Genomic DNA, 17605 nt, shown 5'->3' with positions numbered 1-17605 from the left:
CGTGCCCCTGAAACCAAAAAGTAGCTGCTCTAAAAAAAAATAAAAAAGAGTATATTGATGGTTGATACTAAATAGTTGCAAAACTTACATGTTAGAAAGAATGTTTTTCAAATCAATGGCTCACGCATTACTGTAAAATCTATTGATTAAAAACAAAGCATAATGTTAGTCATTTAGTTGGTAGAGTGATGCAATACTGAAATAAATTTATCCTTTGACTTTTGCATTAACCTCTTATTGACTGCTTGCATACTCATAATTAACACACACTTTAGCTAGCTTGGTTAATTTCAGCATTGTGATCAGTGTCCTCTAATGTAGCTGACACCCTGATCATCAAAATGTCAGTGCAGCCCAAGGGACCAGAACCAAGCAACTGCATGCCAGTGAATGTACCTGCTGTGGTGAAACCAGCCACCTTCCAAGGGAAGGAGCCACGCACTGTCACACTAGAGTTTGCCATGACCTGTATCTATATTCTCCTATTGTTAAATATGAGTGAGCAAAGTCCATCAACAAAAATGGAATCAAAACCTGTGAAGTTTACATGGCAGAGTGGTAAGAATGTGCATGGCAACAGTAGCCCATTGCTCCTTCAATACAGGTCTTTTTAAATTGAAACTGGCCCCAGTTTGGTTTGGTTTAGCAAGAAAGTAGGGACTGCACATCTTCAGGCGTACGAGTCATCCATCCGATGTGCTGGCAGACAGCTGTTATCAAGGTGCTGGAGCTAAATTGCTCTGAAGTATATCCAGGTAGTGGTTTCCTTCTGCTGCTGCAAGTGAGTTTTGAAAGAGGCCCCTTAATTTTGCCATATGTACTTTTCTTCTGTATTTCAGAGTGTGACATTTGGTCAGACAATATTCAGACAATAAATTTATTCTCTTTTATAGGTTTGACCTTATTAACAACTCAATCTGTTTATAATATTTGAATTAACGTATAATATTTTCAATCTTGTTTTCCCACTACCATACTTTGATCACTGCGGTGTTTCTTTCTGTTGAAATTGCAAGTGTATTTGATTGCTCTGCTTTGGTTGGAAATTTTGTTATCCTTCTGCAGACTCTTAAGATCCTTAACTCTGATACAACCTAAAGAGCATCATGGGAACAATTTTTTCCACAATCGTGCTGAAATTTATTAAAATCAATAGTGATATATTAATCTGGGCAGTTCTTGTATCCTAACTCTAAGCTAGAGGATCAGCACAGACCCAGAGGAGTGCACTCAGGCTTGTGATGGGCTGACAGAGCCATGCCAGGTCATCAGGAGCCAGCCCTGCACCCAAAAGCACAGGCAGCCTGCAGTGACATTAACTCCAGAGGGTCATAAGTGCTCAGAAATTGCAAGTTTGGTAAAAGACAGGTAACATTCCCTGCTGTTCTTGTTAGTGATGTAAAGCAGAACAATAGAAACACTTCAGAGGAGCTGTGGTTTGCAGAACTTGGGATATGAAGGCAATATTCCTGTTTCTCATAATTTTGCAGTACACTGATACATTTGTCATCAAACTTGTGCAGGAAACCCAAGGACACACTTCCATCCCTGTAATCTCTCTCATGGAACAAGAGATGGCTGGAGCATGCCAAGGGCCTGAATGTTAAGGCACAAGCTTCACTGGGGGGGGTGGGGAATTCTCAGAGATGGCTCGAGAATAAAACCAGAGAAGGAAAAGTACTAAGTTGAATGGTTGCTTGTGGGCTGCCCCATTACAGCATCACTGGTGGCTTCTGGCCCACTTACAGAGACACAAATGTCCAAAACCCAAAGGTGAGGGACATACAGTTTGTCAGAGAGAGCAAAGGATTAAAAAATGTGCTAAAAGGAGATAGGAAAAAAGGGGCCTAAATGGTGAAGAAGCTGGGAGGCAGTGTGCGGCAGTGTGCTTTTCTTCTCAGTGAAAATCCTTTTGTTAATAGCAGATGAGGGAGAGAATGTTTATTATTATAAATTGAGTTTTGCAGACCACATAATATGCCTGCAGTAATACCAGCTGAGCTTCTTGATTTGTCATCTGCAATAATCTGTACACGGCTAATTTATCCACTCTTAGATTGAAATGCTTAGACTCAAATATCTTATACTACTCAGTAAATTGAGCGTATTATTGTGTGCCAAGACAGAAAATAAGGCAAGATTTTAAAAGCTTCATAGAGTTGTGCTGTAATTAGTTTCAGCTTTCCCTGCATATTAATTTTCTCCTCTTCCTTTATATAATTTGGAAAATGTCTTCAGAACATGATGGCACAATCAGTTAAGTACCTCTCAAAACTCATACACTAAACTGCATTTGCTCTAACAACTATTACAAAGCAGCCAGCAAAACAAATCCTCTGTTATTCTGTACAGTGCAGCTTATCAATGCAAACAGTTTAATATTTATGCTAAGAGGATTGTCACAAGTAGCTTCTGTTCCTTTAATTCTTGTTTTAAATAAATAATGAGAACATTTAAACACATTACTCTTCCCAGGGCCCTGAGGTCGGCTAATCTTATTATTTATGAAGTGATGTGCTACATAATAGTACTTAGTGCATGTTAACAGATGCTATTATCAGGGGCTGATGTGGAGAGCTGAAGATATATTGGAATGTTATGTGTTAATACTGTCCTTGTAGTGTAATGTACGATGGATTGAGTGCCCAGGATGCTGGTGCAGCAATTAACCACACACCAACATGGGTGTAAAGCTGAAGTATGTTTTCTCGTGGGTATTACACTGCCATTAATAATTCCCAAGAGAAGAAGACATCTTCCATTTGGAAACAGTCACTTCCAGAAGGCTGTCAGTATAGACAAGGAAGTTGCGTGTATCAATACTTTCAGAGTTGATTGTACAGAGATGGAAGACTCATATGTATGTTTAAAACAGTGTTTAAATCATCACAACAATGTTTTATAAGGCGTGATTTAAAAACAAATGTCTTGCTCAAGATAAAAGCTTACAATTTGCTTTTTGTATGTTTGAAGAACTATGTTGACTTGCAGACTAGAATGAAATTCTAACAACACAAAGCTTTTTTCTTTGTCCTGTTGTGCTACAAATGCTAATTAATGAATAATCAACATACAGATCATTTGAGGGAATGGGAAAAGAGGGGAGGGGAAATTCTTATTGAAGTGTGACCTTTTTTTGTTGTGGCACATTGTATTACAGCCATGTCTTAAGAGATGTAATGGTTTCCACTTCGAAAACTTTCTTCTGCAGGCTGCAGTTCAGCTGAATATTATAATTAGACTCCACTAGTATTGATGAATAATCCATTTAATAAAAAACACTGTGATTTAGACATTTTCTCAGGGGACTAACATACGCTAACCTCTTAATTTAATTTTATTGAAGTTTTGCCCACCTATTCATCATTGGAAGTTGTTATTAACCTCCATTTCCATTTATCTTTATAGAATTTTCTCTTTTTATATTGCCTTTTTCAGAGCTAAGCAGGTTGATACACTTGTAAATCTCCAGAATCTACAAAGCTAGACCGGCTTCTTTAATATTGTTTAATCTATCCCCCCTGACCCTAATGCAGTAAATTCAGTTTAATCTTTCTCAATAATCTAGTAATACATTGGAAACCAGCAAACATTTAAATCTGATAATGGTTTAATCACATGCTTTAAATAACAGCAGTGATAATGAAAAAATAATTTACCATATAAAGGTGTGCTAACTGCGTTTTCTTTGTGATTGGCTTTTTGAGAAATCCCTATAGAAAATACAAAGGCTACAACAGAGGAGAACTTCACTGTAAATGAACAACCTATTTGGTCAGAAGATGTGCTTTTTTTCTTTTCATCACTCTCTTTAAGTTACTGCACAAACGTATCCTTGCTGAGCATTCAGTTTCTTGCTGTAGCTTTACTTAAGTAGTTCTTCTGTTTATCTATTTTTCAGATGCCAGTCGGAAGCAGCGGAGAGCTTGCCAGAAGAGCAGAAGCCAGAATGCCATCCCTTCTGGTCAGATGAAGAAAGTAACATGCCTCTGCCATTTGATCTAGAAGAAGTAATTGTTCATCTACAAAATCTTGTTCAGTAGGTAGGATATCAGGTTACCTTCCAGTCTAGAATTAATAATACTCAACATTTGAAGAGAAGTTTTTTTTTTGTCAGCTTTCATCTTTTCTGCTTTATGGTTCCTTGGTCATTGTTTTGTGCTTCAGTGCAAATTTTATTGGTTTCCACCTTAGTTCCTGAGTCACAAAAAATCTGACTAGGTACCAAGTCTATAGAAATAAGTGGCTTTTAACACATGATGTCTGGAACACCAACTTCAGGACTTTCCTCTTCCATTCTAATTTCCATTGACAACGTAGCCCATGGATAGTTGTGTTTCCACAGGTTCCTCTGCTGTGCATTTTAACTGTCTAGATTTGGAGTGTTAGACTTGCCTGCTAGTCTCAGCACTAATGCTAATATGACATTACTGAGAACAGCAGACAGTGCTTGTCCCTGGTAGATGAGTTTTAAAAAACTTCCTAGACTAGAAACATCCTACCTGGACCCTCATATGTAGCTTTGAAGGACAATGCTTTCAGGTACAGCCCAAGGGATGCACAGTACTGTTGCAGCAGGACAGCTTGCAGGTTTGTCTTTTAGGCAGATTGGAAGGACCCATTGCTAGGGCTGTGCTCTAACTGATACACAATTACATCTGCCATCCTTTTAGAAGAATGGGATGACCTGTCCTTTATACCTGACCGAAGGGATTAAGTCAGGGAGAGATTTCCAATGTTATATTTACATGTCCTCAGTTTCTTGGTACTCAGAATTTAGTTCCTAACCTTTACATTATTTCTGCCTACTGAGAATTCTTTTCTTAGCCCAGCTTTACCAGTGCATTGTCCAGAGCAAGTGGACCTAGGGTTTCCATTTTGGGTCAGATTTACTGACAAAATAGTTATAGTTTGTATGACACCAGGCATTGCGACATCTGTGCTGATCTATCCATGAGAACAAAACCAGAAGCCTATGAGAAATGGAGCTGTTTGTGATCTAGTTTGTAATAACATGCTATAAAAAGAACAATTCTGTGTTGGATGATGTCCTGAATGAGATTTTTCATTTGGAGAAGTTGCTCTCCTGACTTGAGCTGTGTATTCCTTTTCCCTTGTACAAAAGCAGCGGGAAATTATATTGCAGTAAAACAGCATTCAGTCTATACTACCACTACAGAAAAAAGAACAGTGAGACTCAGAGCTTGACATTGCTACCAAGAAACAGAATACGCCTCCTGTGTTAATCTTTCACTTAAAATCACTGTTGAGGCCAGGCTTACCTAAAGCATACCAGTATACTCTATTGGTAAAGTGTTCTGCGTGTGAATGGGCCTTGTACTGCTGAAAACTGTACATTTGACAGTATAACATATGCCAGACCTCCCTGCAGCTGAGGAAGCTGTGCCAGCAAAAATTCAGTTTTAGTGGTATAAAACTGTGTCCACACCTACCAGCTTCTGCCAGGACAATTATATCAACTACAGGTTGTACCTCTTAGCACCTTTAACATAGCTATGCCAGCAAAAGTATGAAGACCCAGATCAAGCATTTTCATTGTGTTCCTGGACTTCTGCTAAAGCCGTTAGCCACCCTGCAGAAGGAAATAAACTCTTTAAAGAATAAATTATTTAAATTAGGTTTAATTACATTATAACCTTGATCTGCAGATTTATCTGCTGTCTCCTGCTCAACAAATTTCTTACAATTTTGAAATACTCTGTTTGGGCATAGTTTTTCTTTCCTACACTAGCTAAAGCTGGCTTTACTAGTGGGCAAATAGCATATATTTGGATGAATGCCACGCTAAATAGTGTTTACTTTGGAAATCACCTAGAGAAAAGCTAGAGAAAAAGATGAGAATGTGGGAATTCTGCTTTGGGGGAAGGCCGTTCTCACAGAAACAAATATTACTTTGGAAATGAGAAAGATGAAATCAAACGAGCTAAAGACGTAACACAACACAGGGTTTGAGGGGATTGTTTATTTGTTTATGCCCTTACTTTATGATTATTTTGTGTTTAATTAAGCGCTGCTAGAAACCATGGGGATCACAGTATTGAAGTGAATCTGACAGCTACAAGGGGTAGAAAAGGCACAGCAATGTTGCTGCTGAAGTGGAAGCTATTAAAAAATCATTGGCAAAAAATTATTTCCAGCAGCACTGAAGCAACACTGTTTTATTTCCTGGTTCTAGGAGAGTGCTGGCAGCAATAACACGATGGTTAAAACTACGTGATTCTAGGCTTTGTCTATGCTGAGGATTAAAGCTAGTGAATGAGCTGCACTAGTTCTAGCCTCAGTCAAATAGTGCTCATTTAAGCCAAGGGTGGTAATGACTAAAAACTGAAAAATTCTGGAATGAATGGGACCTAAGATTCAATGGCGAAGTACCAATAATCAAGTGGTTAAAGAGAATTAAAGCTCTGTGGTGCTTTCGAGTCTCACATCATCTGAATCAGTGTAACATGATTGAATTCAGTGGAAAGGCAGAAGTATAAGGAGGTTTCATCTCTCCAAAGCCCACAAGAGTTGATGGCAAAGACATGGGTAAGGCTGATGGGACTGTTTGAAGCAAGTAGGAATGCCAAAGGGTGCCCCAAGAGAAGAACATGGTTGAAGGTAAATATCTGTAAAAGAAAACTGAAAGACGAAGCGTGAATTGTTGCTATACCTGAGATACATACTAGAAGTAGGGAAATACTTTGAAATTTTCTCTATTTTATACAAAGAATAGCAATATAGTTCATGTTGCAGTGATGCTTCAGGAGTCCATTTATATTCCAGCACTAGGTAACACATTATGGTTTTGGATGAGCCGAAACGCACAGCCTCTAATGGATGTTCTGTGTATAGCAACTGGTTACCAAGTCTGGATGCTCTAGATGCATGAGGACCAAGGTCATTTTGTTTCAGGGAAGAGGTGAGAGCATAAATTAGCTTCTAACATTAGATTCAGTGATTCTTTTAAAACAGGAAGGTTCGTGGCTTTGTGTACATTTACTTTTCATCAGCCATGAAAGAATTAAGGTGAAATAGTTCACTAGCACATGCAAAATGGGTTACAGAAGATACAGATCAGTTTGCCTGTCTGCACTTGCCTTTAGACAATATTCATCAATTTTACGAAAGCTACTGACTAAACATGGAACCAATAGAAATGAAATGCTCAAGGCAAAGGATTTGGTTAAAAATGTGATAGAGTCGGTTTCGCACTCATAGAAAGAAAATGTTGGCAGAAAATGAAAAACTTCTATTGTTTCTGTAATGGGGGGCATGAAAGGTAAAGGCCATTTATAAGTATTTGATAGAAAACTGCTGTGTTATGCCATGTAAATTAGAAATGTTTTTATAATGCTTCATTCGTAGCTCCACATATGAAAATATTTTATCTTGTAGGTCCATTCTTGTTGTTAAAAGGTTAAGTAAATAAAAAATATGAATCCCAGTGCACTAAATTTTAAAGACATCATACTTATGCTCTGAACTTTACAGAAGATCCTGATTATTTAAATTGAAAATAAGAATTCCATGGGTACTCACCAAACAGAAACTGCCAAGGATAGGTAACTTGCAGCATAATAACTTCTCAAATCAGTTGTCTCACTCTCATTCAGATGCAGACTTCAGTTTCACAGATAATGAAGTAGATTTACTTAGCAAGATGTACTTGAAAGTCACGCTGGATTTCTAGTTGCTATGGGACAGAATTCCAGTGCCATTTTGCAGGAAAAAAAGAAAAAATTATACAAAAATCTAACACAAATGATAGCTAATATATTATAGTGTTAACAGCAGACACTGCTCCTTTCTCTTTTACTGCAGTGCAGTTCCAGTAGCCCTGTGACACATGGTGGAATTTGGGTTGATGTATCAGCTAGCTAATGGTAAAGGTGGGATGACAAGAGGGGAAGAGAAATGAGATGCAAGGGATGTGCATTCACAAGAGCAAAACTTTATTAACTTAACTCATATGGGAATCATCCAGCAGTAACTTGTACAGTGCAGGCCATGACCTCTCCCTTGATTGTTACCACCTGATGCAAACTTAATTTTCAGTCCTTAACCCTCCTCATGCCCCCAGCAGCTGGTCCACATCTCTTTGGTAGGAGCTGACCACTACCTTCTTCTGCCAAGGTTACAGAGTTGGGAAGAGCACTTTCATACTGCAGGAACAAGCTTAGCTCTATATCTATCCTACCAAACCTCTGTGAACTGAGTGCCTCCACGCATCTGTTTCTGTTGAGATTTGAGTTGTTGGAGCTTGGTGTAGGGAACCTGCTTTGGTTGGACTTGATGATCTCTGGAGGTCCCTTCCAGCCCCTACGATTCTGTGATTCATCATCTGCATTACCCCATTGGGCTGATGAGCTGTCATAGGGAAGGGCCAGACAAACAGGGCATTGTCTGCAGGAAAGTTCCTTTTCTTCTTCAAGACCACTGCACTCCCCACAGCACACTAAAAAGCTCAGCTCTGTACTGATCTCTTCACTCCACTACCAGAGCAGAGGCAATCCTCAATAGCAACTTGTCTTTCTAGTACAAACTCAAACCCATCACCTTTAATGTTAGAAGGCGTCATAATTTGCATTCATCTTTCCTATTCACCTTAGCCTCAGGCATTCATTGAACAAGAGAAGATAATGTATACATTTGCAAAAAGACTGTACTTAAGCTACAGAATTGGCTGAACAATATGTGAAATAAAAGCCATCAGATCACTGATAAAATGAGTACATTAAAATGCTGATGTTTGGCAGTGAGTACTTCACATATGACATGAAAACTGTGCTTCATCTCCTTGTTGCTTTGGTGATAGTGCTCAATTCACGTGATAGAACAGGACATTCTGGTCTACTGTTTACTTCCTCTAATACCCTATTGGTTTTTCAGAGCTGAATTTGGACAAAAAGTTGCTCTCCTCCCCCTCTATATCACCAAATACTTGCTTTCATGCCAACACATCTTGGTCTGATTAGTCTCCTTGATTAGAGGCTAAAGTAAAAAGTCAGGTGTATAGGATTCCCATTATCCTTTATTTCACTGGTTCTAAGAACAGGTCAGATAGAGTTATTTCATTGAAAATGTGAACAATCAACTTCTGTTTACCATTAACCTTCAGTTTTCTTTTCTTAAAATCAAATCAGGGCTCGGTGGGCAGTTATTTTCATACATGGCCCTTGATCAGTGGAACAATCTGTCAAAAGCCATTAAAACCTCTATTAGGCTGAACTGCATTCAAAGCTAAACTACCCAATCATTAAAGGGCTGGGATGATTGTTTTTAATACAGTATACATTTATTTCTCTCTCTGAGTAGAAACAATTTTGAAACTAAGCGTGTATGACTAAGGCTTTTTACTACCAGCAAGTCCTGAGAAGCTTGGTTTCTTGTGGAACATGAATATCTGTGTAAAAGAGGAAAAAGTGAAGACACTGAAATAACCTTTATGTTGTCAGAAATACCTCTTCATTTGTTTCCTTTCCTTGCATCCTTCAAGGATGCAAAGGGAGTGGGAAGAGATTTTCCAAAGTCCTTTGCTCAAAAGTTTCACTGGAAACAATAACAGCTAATTATAGTAATATATTAAGGTGACTTTTGATGTTAAGATCTCAGGATGCTTTGTGCAGAGAAACTGAGGCAGAAGTCAAATGTGTGGTCATGTTCTGAGCAATAGCGCTGGAGCAGAGTGTGCATAATACCTCATTGCTGGCATGTCTCAGTTACTTCCAGTTAATCAGCTCCACTCACAGCTTAGGGGTGCTCTCATAGAACAGTTTTTCTCCAATGATACATTTGAAAGTGGAGCTGGAATCCTTCCTCCTCATACATTTAACGTATTGTTTAATTGCATAGCGTGTGGTAATCCATCTTGTGTAACAGAGATCTTTCAGGCTTCCTAATACTTGATTAAACTTTCAAGTGAATCTTTTAGTTATGTTCCAAGTCCCCGAGCTCTCAATGGGAAAAAGTGAATTTTACTGGAACTATTAAGTTATTCCATGGAGAGTATTATAGTAAAGCCCGCACTCTTTTAGCTGTGTTTTAAATATGCTCAATGGGTAGCCCCCAAGGTGATAGAATTGCTGTACTAGGAAACTCTTAAGAAAATCCCCTGTGGGTATTGGGTGCTATTTATCAAGGTGAAGATGCATTGCTGGAACATGCTGGAATGCTTGTTATGCACCTGTTAGCACTTTTTGTCTGGTACTTATTTTGTAGTCTGGTAGTACTTTACTGAGAACACTGCTTCCCTAGTTATTGTGATGAACATCCCAGTAATTTATTACTCAAACATTATCAAAGCATTCCACAATTGTTTCACTGCTGTTCTTTCCCTTCTGCCTTCCAATGCCCTTTTTTTCCCATTTGTTTCATTATTAAAAGTACTGTTATTAGCAAGTTCTGTTCTTTGTTAAACTGACATGGCTTTAAAGCAAGAAAGCATAAAAAGTAAGTATCAGATAGCATTCACTCAGATGCATTTATTTTCCAGCCAATTTATTTGGATGTTTTTGCTCATTTTACTTATTTGGTATTGCTACGTCTGATTTGTATTAAAGCCTATTTATGTAACACTGAGAGATGTAGAGTGATATTTAAGTTTGTATTATATCTTTGCTACTTTACTCACTTTTGTTAAATAAATTACTTAAAGAATCTGCTGTCTGTCATTTGTCCTCCAGAATGTGTTAGCTGTTATCATCAGTTCTTCACTGTTGCAGTGAGTGGAAGAAGAAGGACTAAGAGAAGTGTACTTTTACAGTATTCAGGTGCATGAGCAAATTAATTTTGCGTAAGATTCCTATATGCTGATTAGCAGGAGGTAAGCTTCTTCAAAGCAGCAAACTCAAAGGTACACTGATTCTGGTCTTCAGTGGGGCATCTCCCTTTACCTGAACTCTTCTGCATGTCCAAGTCAGTTACCATAGGTATTCTCCTCTGTTAATGATGCTGACAGTTTATTGATTGGAAGTAGATAAAAGGTAACAGGGAAGTTTTTTGTTATCATTGAAACTCATTCAATTAAATTCTGACTATAACACGTATCTTCTAGTCTGGAAGGCAAATTAATTTCTTTTAATTTGGTAAGACTCATACAATAAATAAACACGTCTAACTTCCCCACATGCACATCCCATAATAGTGCTTCCCTCTTGTGTGGGATTGTGTAGCTCTACAACTACATTTAGAAGATATCTTCTGACTGTGCAACCTTACACTTCCCATATGCAATACAAACTCTTACCTTATGTGAGCACTAGTAAAGCAGTGCCTACCAGCACCGTATCAACCTTTTTTGAGTGTATAAACACGTGCAATGGTTTTCGCAGTAGAAGTTGCAATGGAAAACACATTTAGTTACATTGAATAAGACAATATCAAAGAAATGTGTCTTGCACATAGAATAAAAAATTGTGAGGTTTGTGATGTCTGTTGTTTCTAGACTTTGTGCAGGGTTCTGCTACCTCAAAGGAAGTGTGAAGTCCATTCTAAGCCAGATACAGACTTCAGGGCGAGACGAGGACCAGTGCTACAAACTTCATTTGGTACTCTGAAGAATGCCATTGTAGAGCACAGCAGGCTGAACTGAAGTACACATGCCCATGATGCTAAGATGCACTGCAGTGTTCTGTGTTACTTGGAGTGTCCTTAACACTGAAGGCTGTGTGCCTAGTTACTCTGCATTACTAGATGCCAGCCAGGAGGTGACACGAGTGTGAAGAACAGCAGCCAGGTCATTCCCTGCCAGGACTGAATGGAGTCTTCTAGCCAAGAATGGTTGACAGAAAACACCATTCACATATTCTCCAGCTGAGGGTCAGCAAAGTATCCAGGAGCCTTGAAATCTGATTTCTTAGCCTAGAACATTCTTTCCTTGGCTTCAGAAGCTTAACCAAAAGTAAGTATATGGTCAGGAAACCAGAACTAGTTTTACATGTTTCTTAACAGTTCATTGTTATGTATGTTACATTCACCTAGCAAGACCAAGGTGAATTTCCCTTGCATCTAGATTTCTTAAAACTGATCCTTTTATACTTTTTTTCTGGTTCTCTCAGACCTTAAGGTTACCTAGATTTTCACTCTTCATCTTTTTAAAAGAGTGGGCAAAATACATGGCATTAGTGACCTTGCCATAAAAAGGTGCAGTCCTCAGGAGGTTTTATGGGCTAGATGCAAACACAAGGAGACTTTGCTCCTCTTCATTCAAAAATAAGCATCTTCTGGGGAGAGTAAGGCACACTTTCAGTCGGTGCAGTTGAGAACAGCTTGCCTTAAATGAGGCAGAGACTAATCAGGATGCCTCCTCAGCACTGGTGGCTGGAGAGTGCCAGGTACTCATGCTGGAACAGGGTTGAAACAGCCCAATAGCTCCTGCACCAGCTAATCTCCTGCGCCAGGAGAGATAGTTGTCCTCTAAAATGTAAAAGTGAAAACCTGCCTTTGGAAAGCACTTACTTACAAAGCCTCTCATGCAAGCCAGACCCTAAAGGGAAACAACAGCTCAGCGTATGTAAAGCCAGGAAGAAAATATAAAAGCTTAATTCCAAATACTTGAGGAACATCATGTTTTTTTGTAGGTTCAGTGGGAAGGAGGTGTTCCCAAGGAGGAGCCCCTGTACAATATCAAATATCTATATCAAATCTATCATACAACCCTGTCCTCTTTGGGGTGAGAGACTTGTTTATCTTTCATCATAAAGATTCTAGTGCCCTGTATACACACTTAGGACTCTGCACACAAGAGTTCCACAGAATGTATACGTATACACTGTCCTATAGCTAAAATACATTCTCCCATCCATTCAGTTATAAGAATTTCTGAACTAAGAAGTTTCAAGTTATACTGCATTGCAGGTCTGCAGTTTACCAGTCAGTTTCTTTACTTTGCTGTGATACAGTGACACTAGAAGCAGTTTTTACTACAGATTTTTTACAGTGTTGGCTTTCTTATTCCAGGATGATTCAAATTAAAAATAACAAACTCAAGATAAGAAGTCTTCATTGAGTTTGTAAATAGGAAAAAAGGAAATAGAGAAAGTTTATGTCACTCTGGATACATGCTTTCCCAGCAGGTGAGTTTGTAATTCAGTCCTTTCCAACTAAAAAGATTGTGCGTGGAAGTTTTGATCTGATTTTTTACGATATCCTCCATAAATACTTCTATTCTACACAATTATATTTTATTTCAACACTTATGTGTGAAATTTGTTGCTTAAGTATCGTTACAACTCTGACACTAATGGCACTTTGTAAATCAGGCTTCTGTTTTCATCCTATTCCTAGCTGCATCTTAATTATTAGGGTGCAAATAGTAAGCACTGTTTTATATGCTTTCATATTTTCTGTTCACAAGGATTTTACTAACATCTAATAAATTTTATAACCTCTAATAAGAAGAGGAAGTGAAATCCTACGTGGCAAATTCAGAGCTTCTCAATGTATTTTGAGGCCTTTTGGCATTTTGAGCCCTGGGAATGTAGAAGCTGCATAAGGAGCTGTTGCTGGGTTCAACTAGCTGCACCAACTGTTAAGGTATTTTGGTTTCTCTTTTATTGCTTAACCTCTGGGGCCTAACTCCAGGCTACCTGATAAAGCAGTTGTTCAAGAACTTTAAACCTTACAAGCTTTGACTTGATAGACATAGAACGAGGTCCTGTATTAAACATATATTTTAGAAGCATAATTTCAAATCTGGAAATTGATTGTGGCTTGACCTACTTATTTTGAAGAGCTCGCTGTTTCTTACTCTCTTTTGCTTTGCTGATGTTATTAGATCTATTGTTCTTCTACCAGAACTCCCAGCTGATAGAAGAAAAATCAATGCAGTGCAAAGCTTGTTGGGCAACAGCGCTTTCATTACAGTCAGGGCCACAATTAACTACCTAAGACTAAGTTATGACATTTCCACTTTTAAAGGTTACAAACTCTCGTATTATGCAGCTTCAGTATTCTCAGAGGGCCGGAATCAAACACAAATAAAACAGGCTGGGAACAGAGCAATTTTTTAGTACATGCTAATATGAGAATCACAGACCATGCAGCTTTCCAATGCTGATTTTTAAACAAGTAACACTTCCCAGGCTTTTTTGTTTATCTGCATACCTGTATGCTCACTCATTTTAATCACACCGTGGGCACACACTGACCTCACAGCTGCACATTGCCCCTATGGTACAGAGCAGCAAGTGGAGGGTGGCTGAGGATGCGCCCTGTCTGACACAGCAGCCTAAGCTGCTCATCCTGAACTGAGGATGCTCAGAGGTCTCCGGTTCAAACACACGTCTGCCCAGCTAATGGGGTCAGGGCGTCTCCTTCCAGTAATGGATTGGTTCTCTCCCGGGCAAAGTGCCTCTAAGAGAAATTGAGAAAAGATCCATCCATAGATAAGATTTGATGCAGCCCAGGAGAATGACAATTACAGCTTTTGCTAACAATATTGCGAAGGCAAAGCCATGCCGTGTAGGAAGAGTAGGATGACTCAGAGAGCTTTTCCAGTGACTAGTAGAGAGATCTGTGCTATGGAAAAGATTTGAGAGAGAAAATGAAGCATGGGTAGGTGGCTGTTGTGTTGGAGAAAGTGAGGGGTGTCTTCCTGTGCTGGGTGCTGCTGCTGCTGGCAACAGATGTTCCTATCTGGCATATGCAGAACACAGGAGCTCGATGCATAATGAGGAGGAAGAGAAAAATCTCTCGTTATATATACCAAAGTTTCCTTTCTGTGGCAAGGAAGGAGTTAAGTGTGCAGTGATCTAATGCAGGTACAATATGTCTCTAGAGAGCTGTGGGAGAGGGTGAACCCCAGAACCCCAAACTCAGAAGGGGCTGACTTAGAGGCAGTGACTGGGTGAAGTGATAACAAACCTCTTGAGTACCTGCCCTGCTTCTGCCCACCTGCCACTGCACTGCTTGTTCACCATCCATGTAACAGAACCAGACAACAAACACCCCTCATTACTGCCCGCAGGAAACAGCACTGAGGTGCCAGTGTTGGTGTACCCAAGGCAAACCCTTCATGCTTGCACCAGTAACCACTGGAGCATCGAGTCTGTAATTACTGAATCGGCTGCATCATTCCTCCTTAATTCGTATTTACTGCACATTCCTTTCAGAGCCTCACCGGGTAAAAGATAAAAGAATACAGGCTCCTGCAGTGTAAATATATCACAGTGCCAAGGAGTAATGAAAATACCTTTCCTGAAATGCAGTGCAGGATTTTCTATTATTTAGAAACAGCGTACATCGTTATTTTACAGAGAGGTGAAATATGTATAAAATGTTTCTGTACATTTCTCCTCTAAGACTACCGCCGAACCTTTCCTTCCCTTTTTAAAGCAACCATTTAATAAAGCCTGACACTTAGTAGCAATGTTTTGAAATAATTTTTGCTGCTCTGCCAGCAGTTGGCTTTGCTGTGAATCTCTAAAGACAAATCCATCTACAGCGAATCTAGCAAAATTCAGCTCCGTGTTGTATGTCAGGGTTGAGGACTGGTTGTCAGCTCTGGCACTGTCAGATTTTATCTTTAAATATGACAGGCAATTTGTTCAGGGAGCACTTCTGAATGACAAGATATAGTGGTGTTGTAAAACATGGCACCTGTGTGGTATGCCCTGCCTTTGTGGACATCAGAGGCTATTGTTTCCTTTGCTATTAGACAGCCACAGTCGCACAATAAGGTGTGTAAAATGTTCACAGAAACCTTTTAAATAGACTAGCAGGAAAGAAGATACCCTGCGGTCATTTAAGTCAGGCCATTTATCATTTTATCTTATAAAACACAACATTCACTAAAATATGATGTGAAGAGAAAGCCAAATGCTCTGCTGAGCTACATGGGTGCAAGCCCAGCATTTGGCTGTTGTAAAAGCATTCCTTTTTAAAGTGCCAGTAGAAAAATTAGGGTTTTTAACTCCTTTGCAGATAGGTGGCAAGAGCTGCTCAGAGGGCTGCTGAAACAGGGAGTGAGGAAATGACCACTGCTTGCTGCACAGGGGCTTCCTGGGATGGGTTGGTAAGAGCAGCTGATGAAACATTAATATACCTCGTATGTTTGGCTTAAAAATAAATAAATGTGTCATGGGGGGATAACGGCTTAACAATGAATAGCAGATCTAAGTAGCATAAGTGAACTGAAGGCACACAGTGGCTGAGCCACTGCCAGAGTCGATGGAGAGCTCTTCCACACTGCTGGAGCAATCTTTTTTTGCTGGTGGGATACTGAGAAAACCCAGCAAAAATCTGGTGCTTTTGGTGTCTTTCTGTTGCCTAAGAAGTGGCTGAGGTATTATGGATTGAATGCCTCCTGTTCCTGCAAATGTGGCAGCAGGAACAATGCTGTCTGCACCCTCCTTGGGACAATATGAACCGTCTGCATCCTGCTTGCACATGAGCCAACCCTTTCAGAAACCCAGTCCTTGGAAACCTGTGCTATAGCAAAGGCCCCTCGCTGTCTTTGTTCATTCATACACTGGTGAAACTGCTCTAAAGTCAGGGAGAAAATACAGATCTACTCTGATGGTTGGAAGAATGTATTTGCTGTGTTGCACTTTTTAGTGGCACTCATTGTCCCCTCCGTGAGCACCAAAGCTCTGCTGGGACTAATTTCTCTGCAGATTTTCTGCATCCAAGAACAAGGAAAATATCAAAAGATAGGCTTTTAATGGGCAGTAACTCAGTGATCAAATCCTATCAATGTTCTGCTGTCAGTTGAAAGGCATGCAGTATTTGCTGTTTTGCCTAAAGACTGAAGTCCTGGAAATGAGTGACTCTGTAATAACATTGCTTTAGCTTTCATGTAAGAAGTAAATAGCAGGACTTCCCACTTACAGCTGAATGGAATCGAAGGGAGCTCTGCAAACTCAAACACTAGGTGGCAAATACAGAGATCCCTGTTTAAAACATACAGTAGAAACAAAGCTACAATCTTTGTTGCTGCAGGCCTGCCCAGTTAATAGTATTTAGTGGTACTTGTTCTGGGTGTGTGTTTAGCTTTATCATGGCAGCGTGAACAAAAATAAGTCTAAAGGAAGCTAATGGGCAGTAGTGTGGGATTAGTGGTTAAAGTACAACATGTGTGCAAGTGCAGCCCTCGTTGGAAGGATTTGGCATGGCTTAAATACCTACTGCGTATCTCATTCTGAGTATAAATGAACTGCTGTCTTCTCATATAGGTGTGTATATCCTAAAGGAAATTCTGCAGGTGAAGAAAAGGGAGCCTGTGCTACGTCCTTTGTGAGAGACAAAACTATGTGCCACGTTTGCTCTTAATGTAATTTTCAACTCCATTAGAAGACTATGATACATTTATTTTTAAAATAGAATCATAATAGCATAACTGTGTTCAGATGTTTATTAATTCACCTCCAATATTTTTATGATTCCTTTTCATATACAAGGTTGTTATAATTTCGGAACCACTGGGAAAATCCTCAATACTTCTTATCTAAGTTAAGATCTTCTGATAATTACATTCATATTCCTATATAGTTTCCATAAACAACAGAAGGCAAGAAGCAGCTCCAGAGTATTAACCACTCCTCCTGTTCTTGATATTTATTTCAGGATAAGATGAGCTGCTTCTGAAGAAGCCCATCCCATCCCC

General features: G+C 39.4%; 1 protein-coding gene across 3 annotated transcripts in view; it reads left to right on the top strand.

Annotated features, from left to right (window-relative positions):
* FTO (FTO alpha-ketoglutarate dependent dioxygenase) overlaps positions 1 to 10659 on the top strand; it is a 216738-nt gene extending 206079 nt beyond the window's left edge. For all 3 annotated transcript variants that reach the window (XM_015873818.2, XM_015873817.2, XM_015873821.2), the window contains one exon: positions 3902 to 10659. In XM_015873818.2, the coding sequence (XP_015729304.1) occupies positions 3902 to 4043 (142 nt within the window). In that variant the 3' untranslated portion in view covers positions 4044 to 10659. The remainder of the gene's footprint in view (positions 1 to 3901) is intronic.
* Positions 10660 to 17605: the final 6946 nt, after the last annotated feature.

This window comes from Coturnix japonica, chromosome 11, assembly GCF_001577835.2.
Source record: "Coturnix japonica isolate 7356 chromosome 11, Coturnix japonica 2.1, whole genome shotgun sequence".
Classification (NCBI taxonomy): domain Eukaryota; kingdom Metazoa; phylum Chordata; class Aves; order Galliformes; family Phasianidae; genus Coturnix; species Coturnix japonica.
The sequence above is the reverse complement of the archived record's forward strand: the minus strand, read 5'-3'. Positions and strand labels throughout refer to the sequence as shown.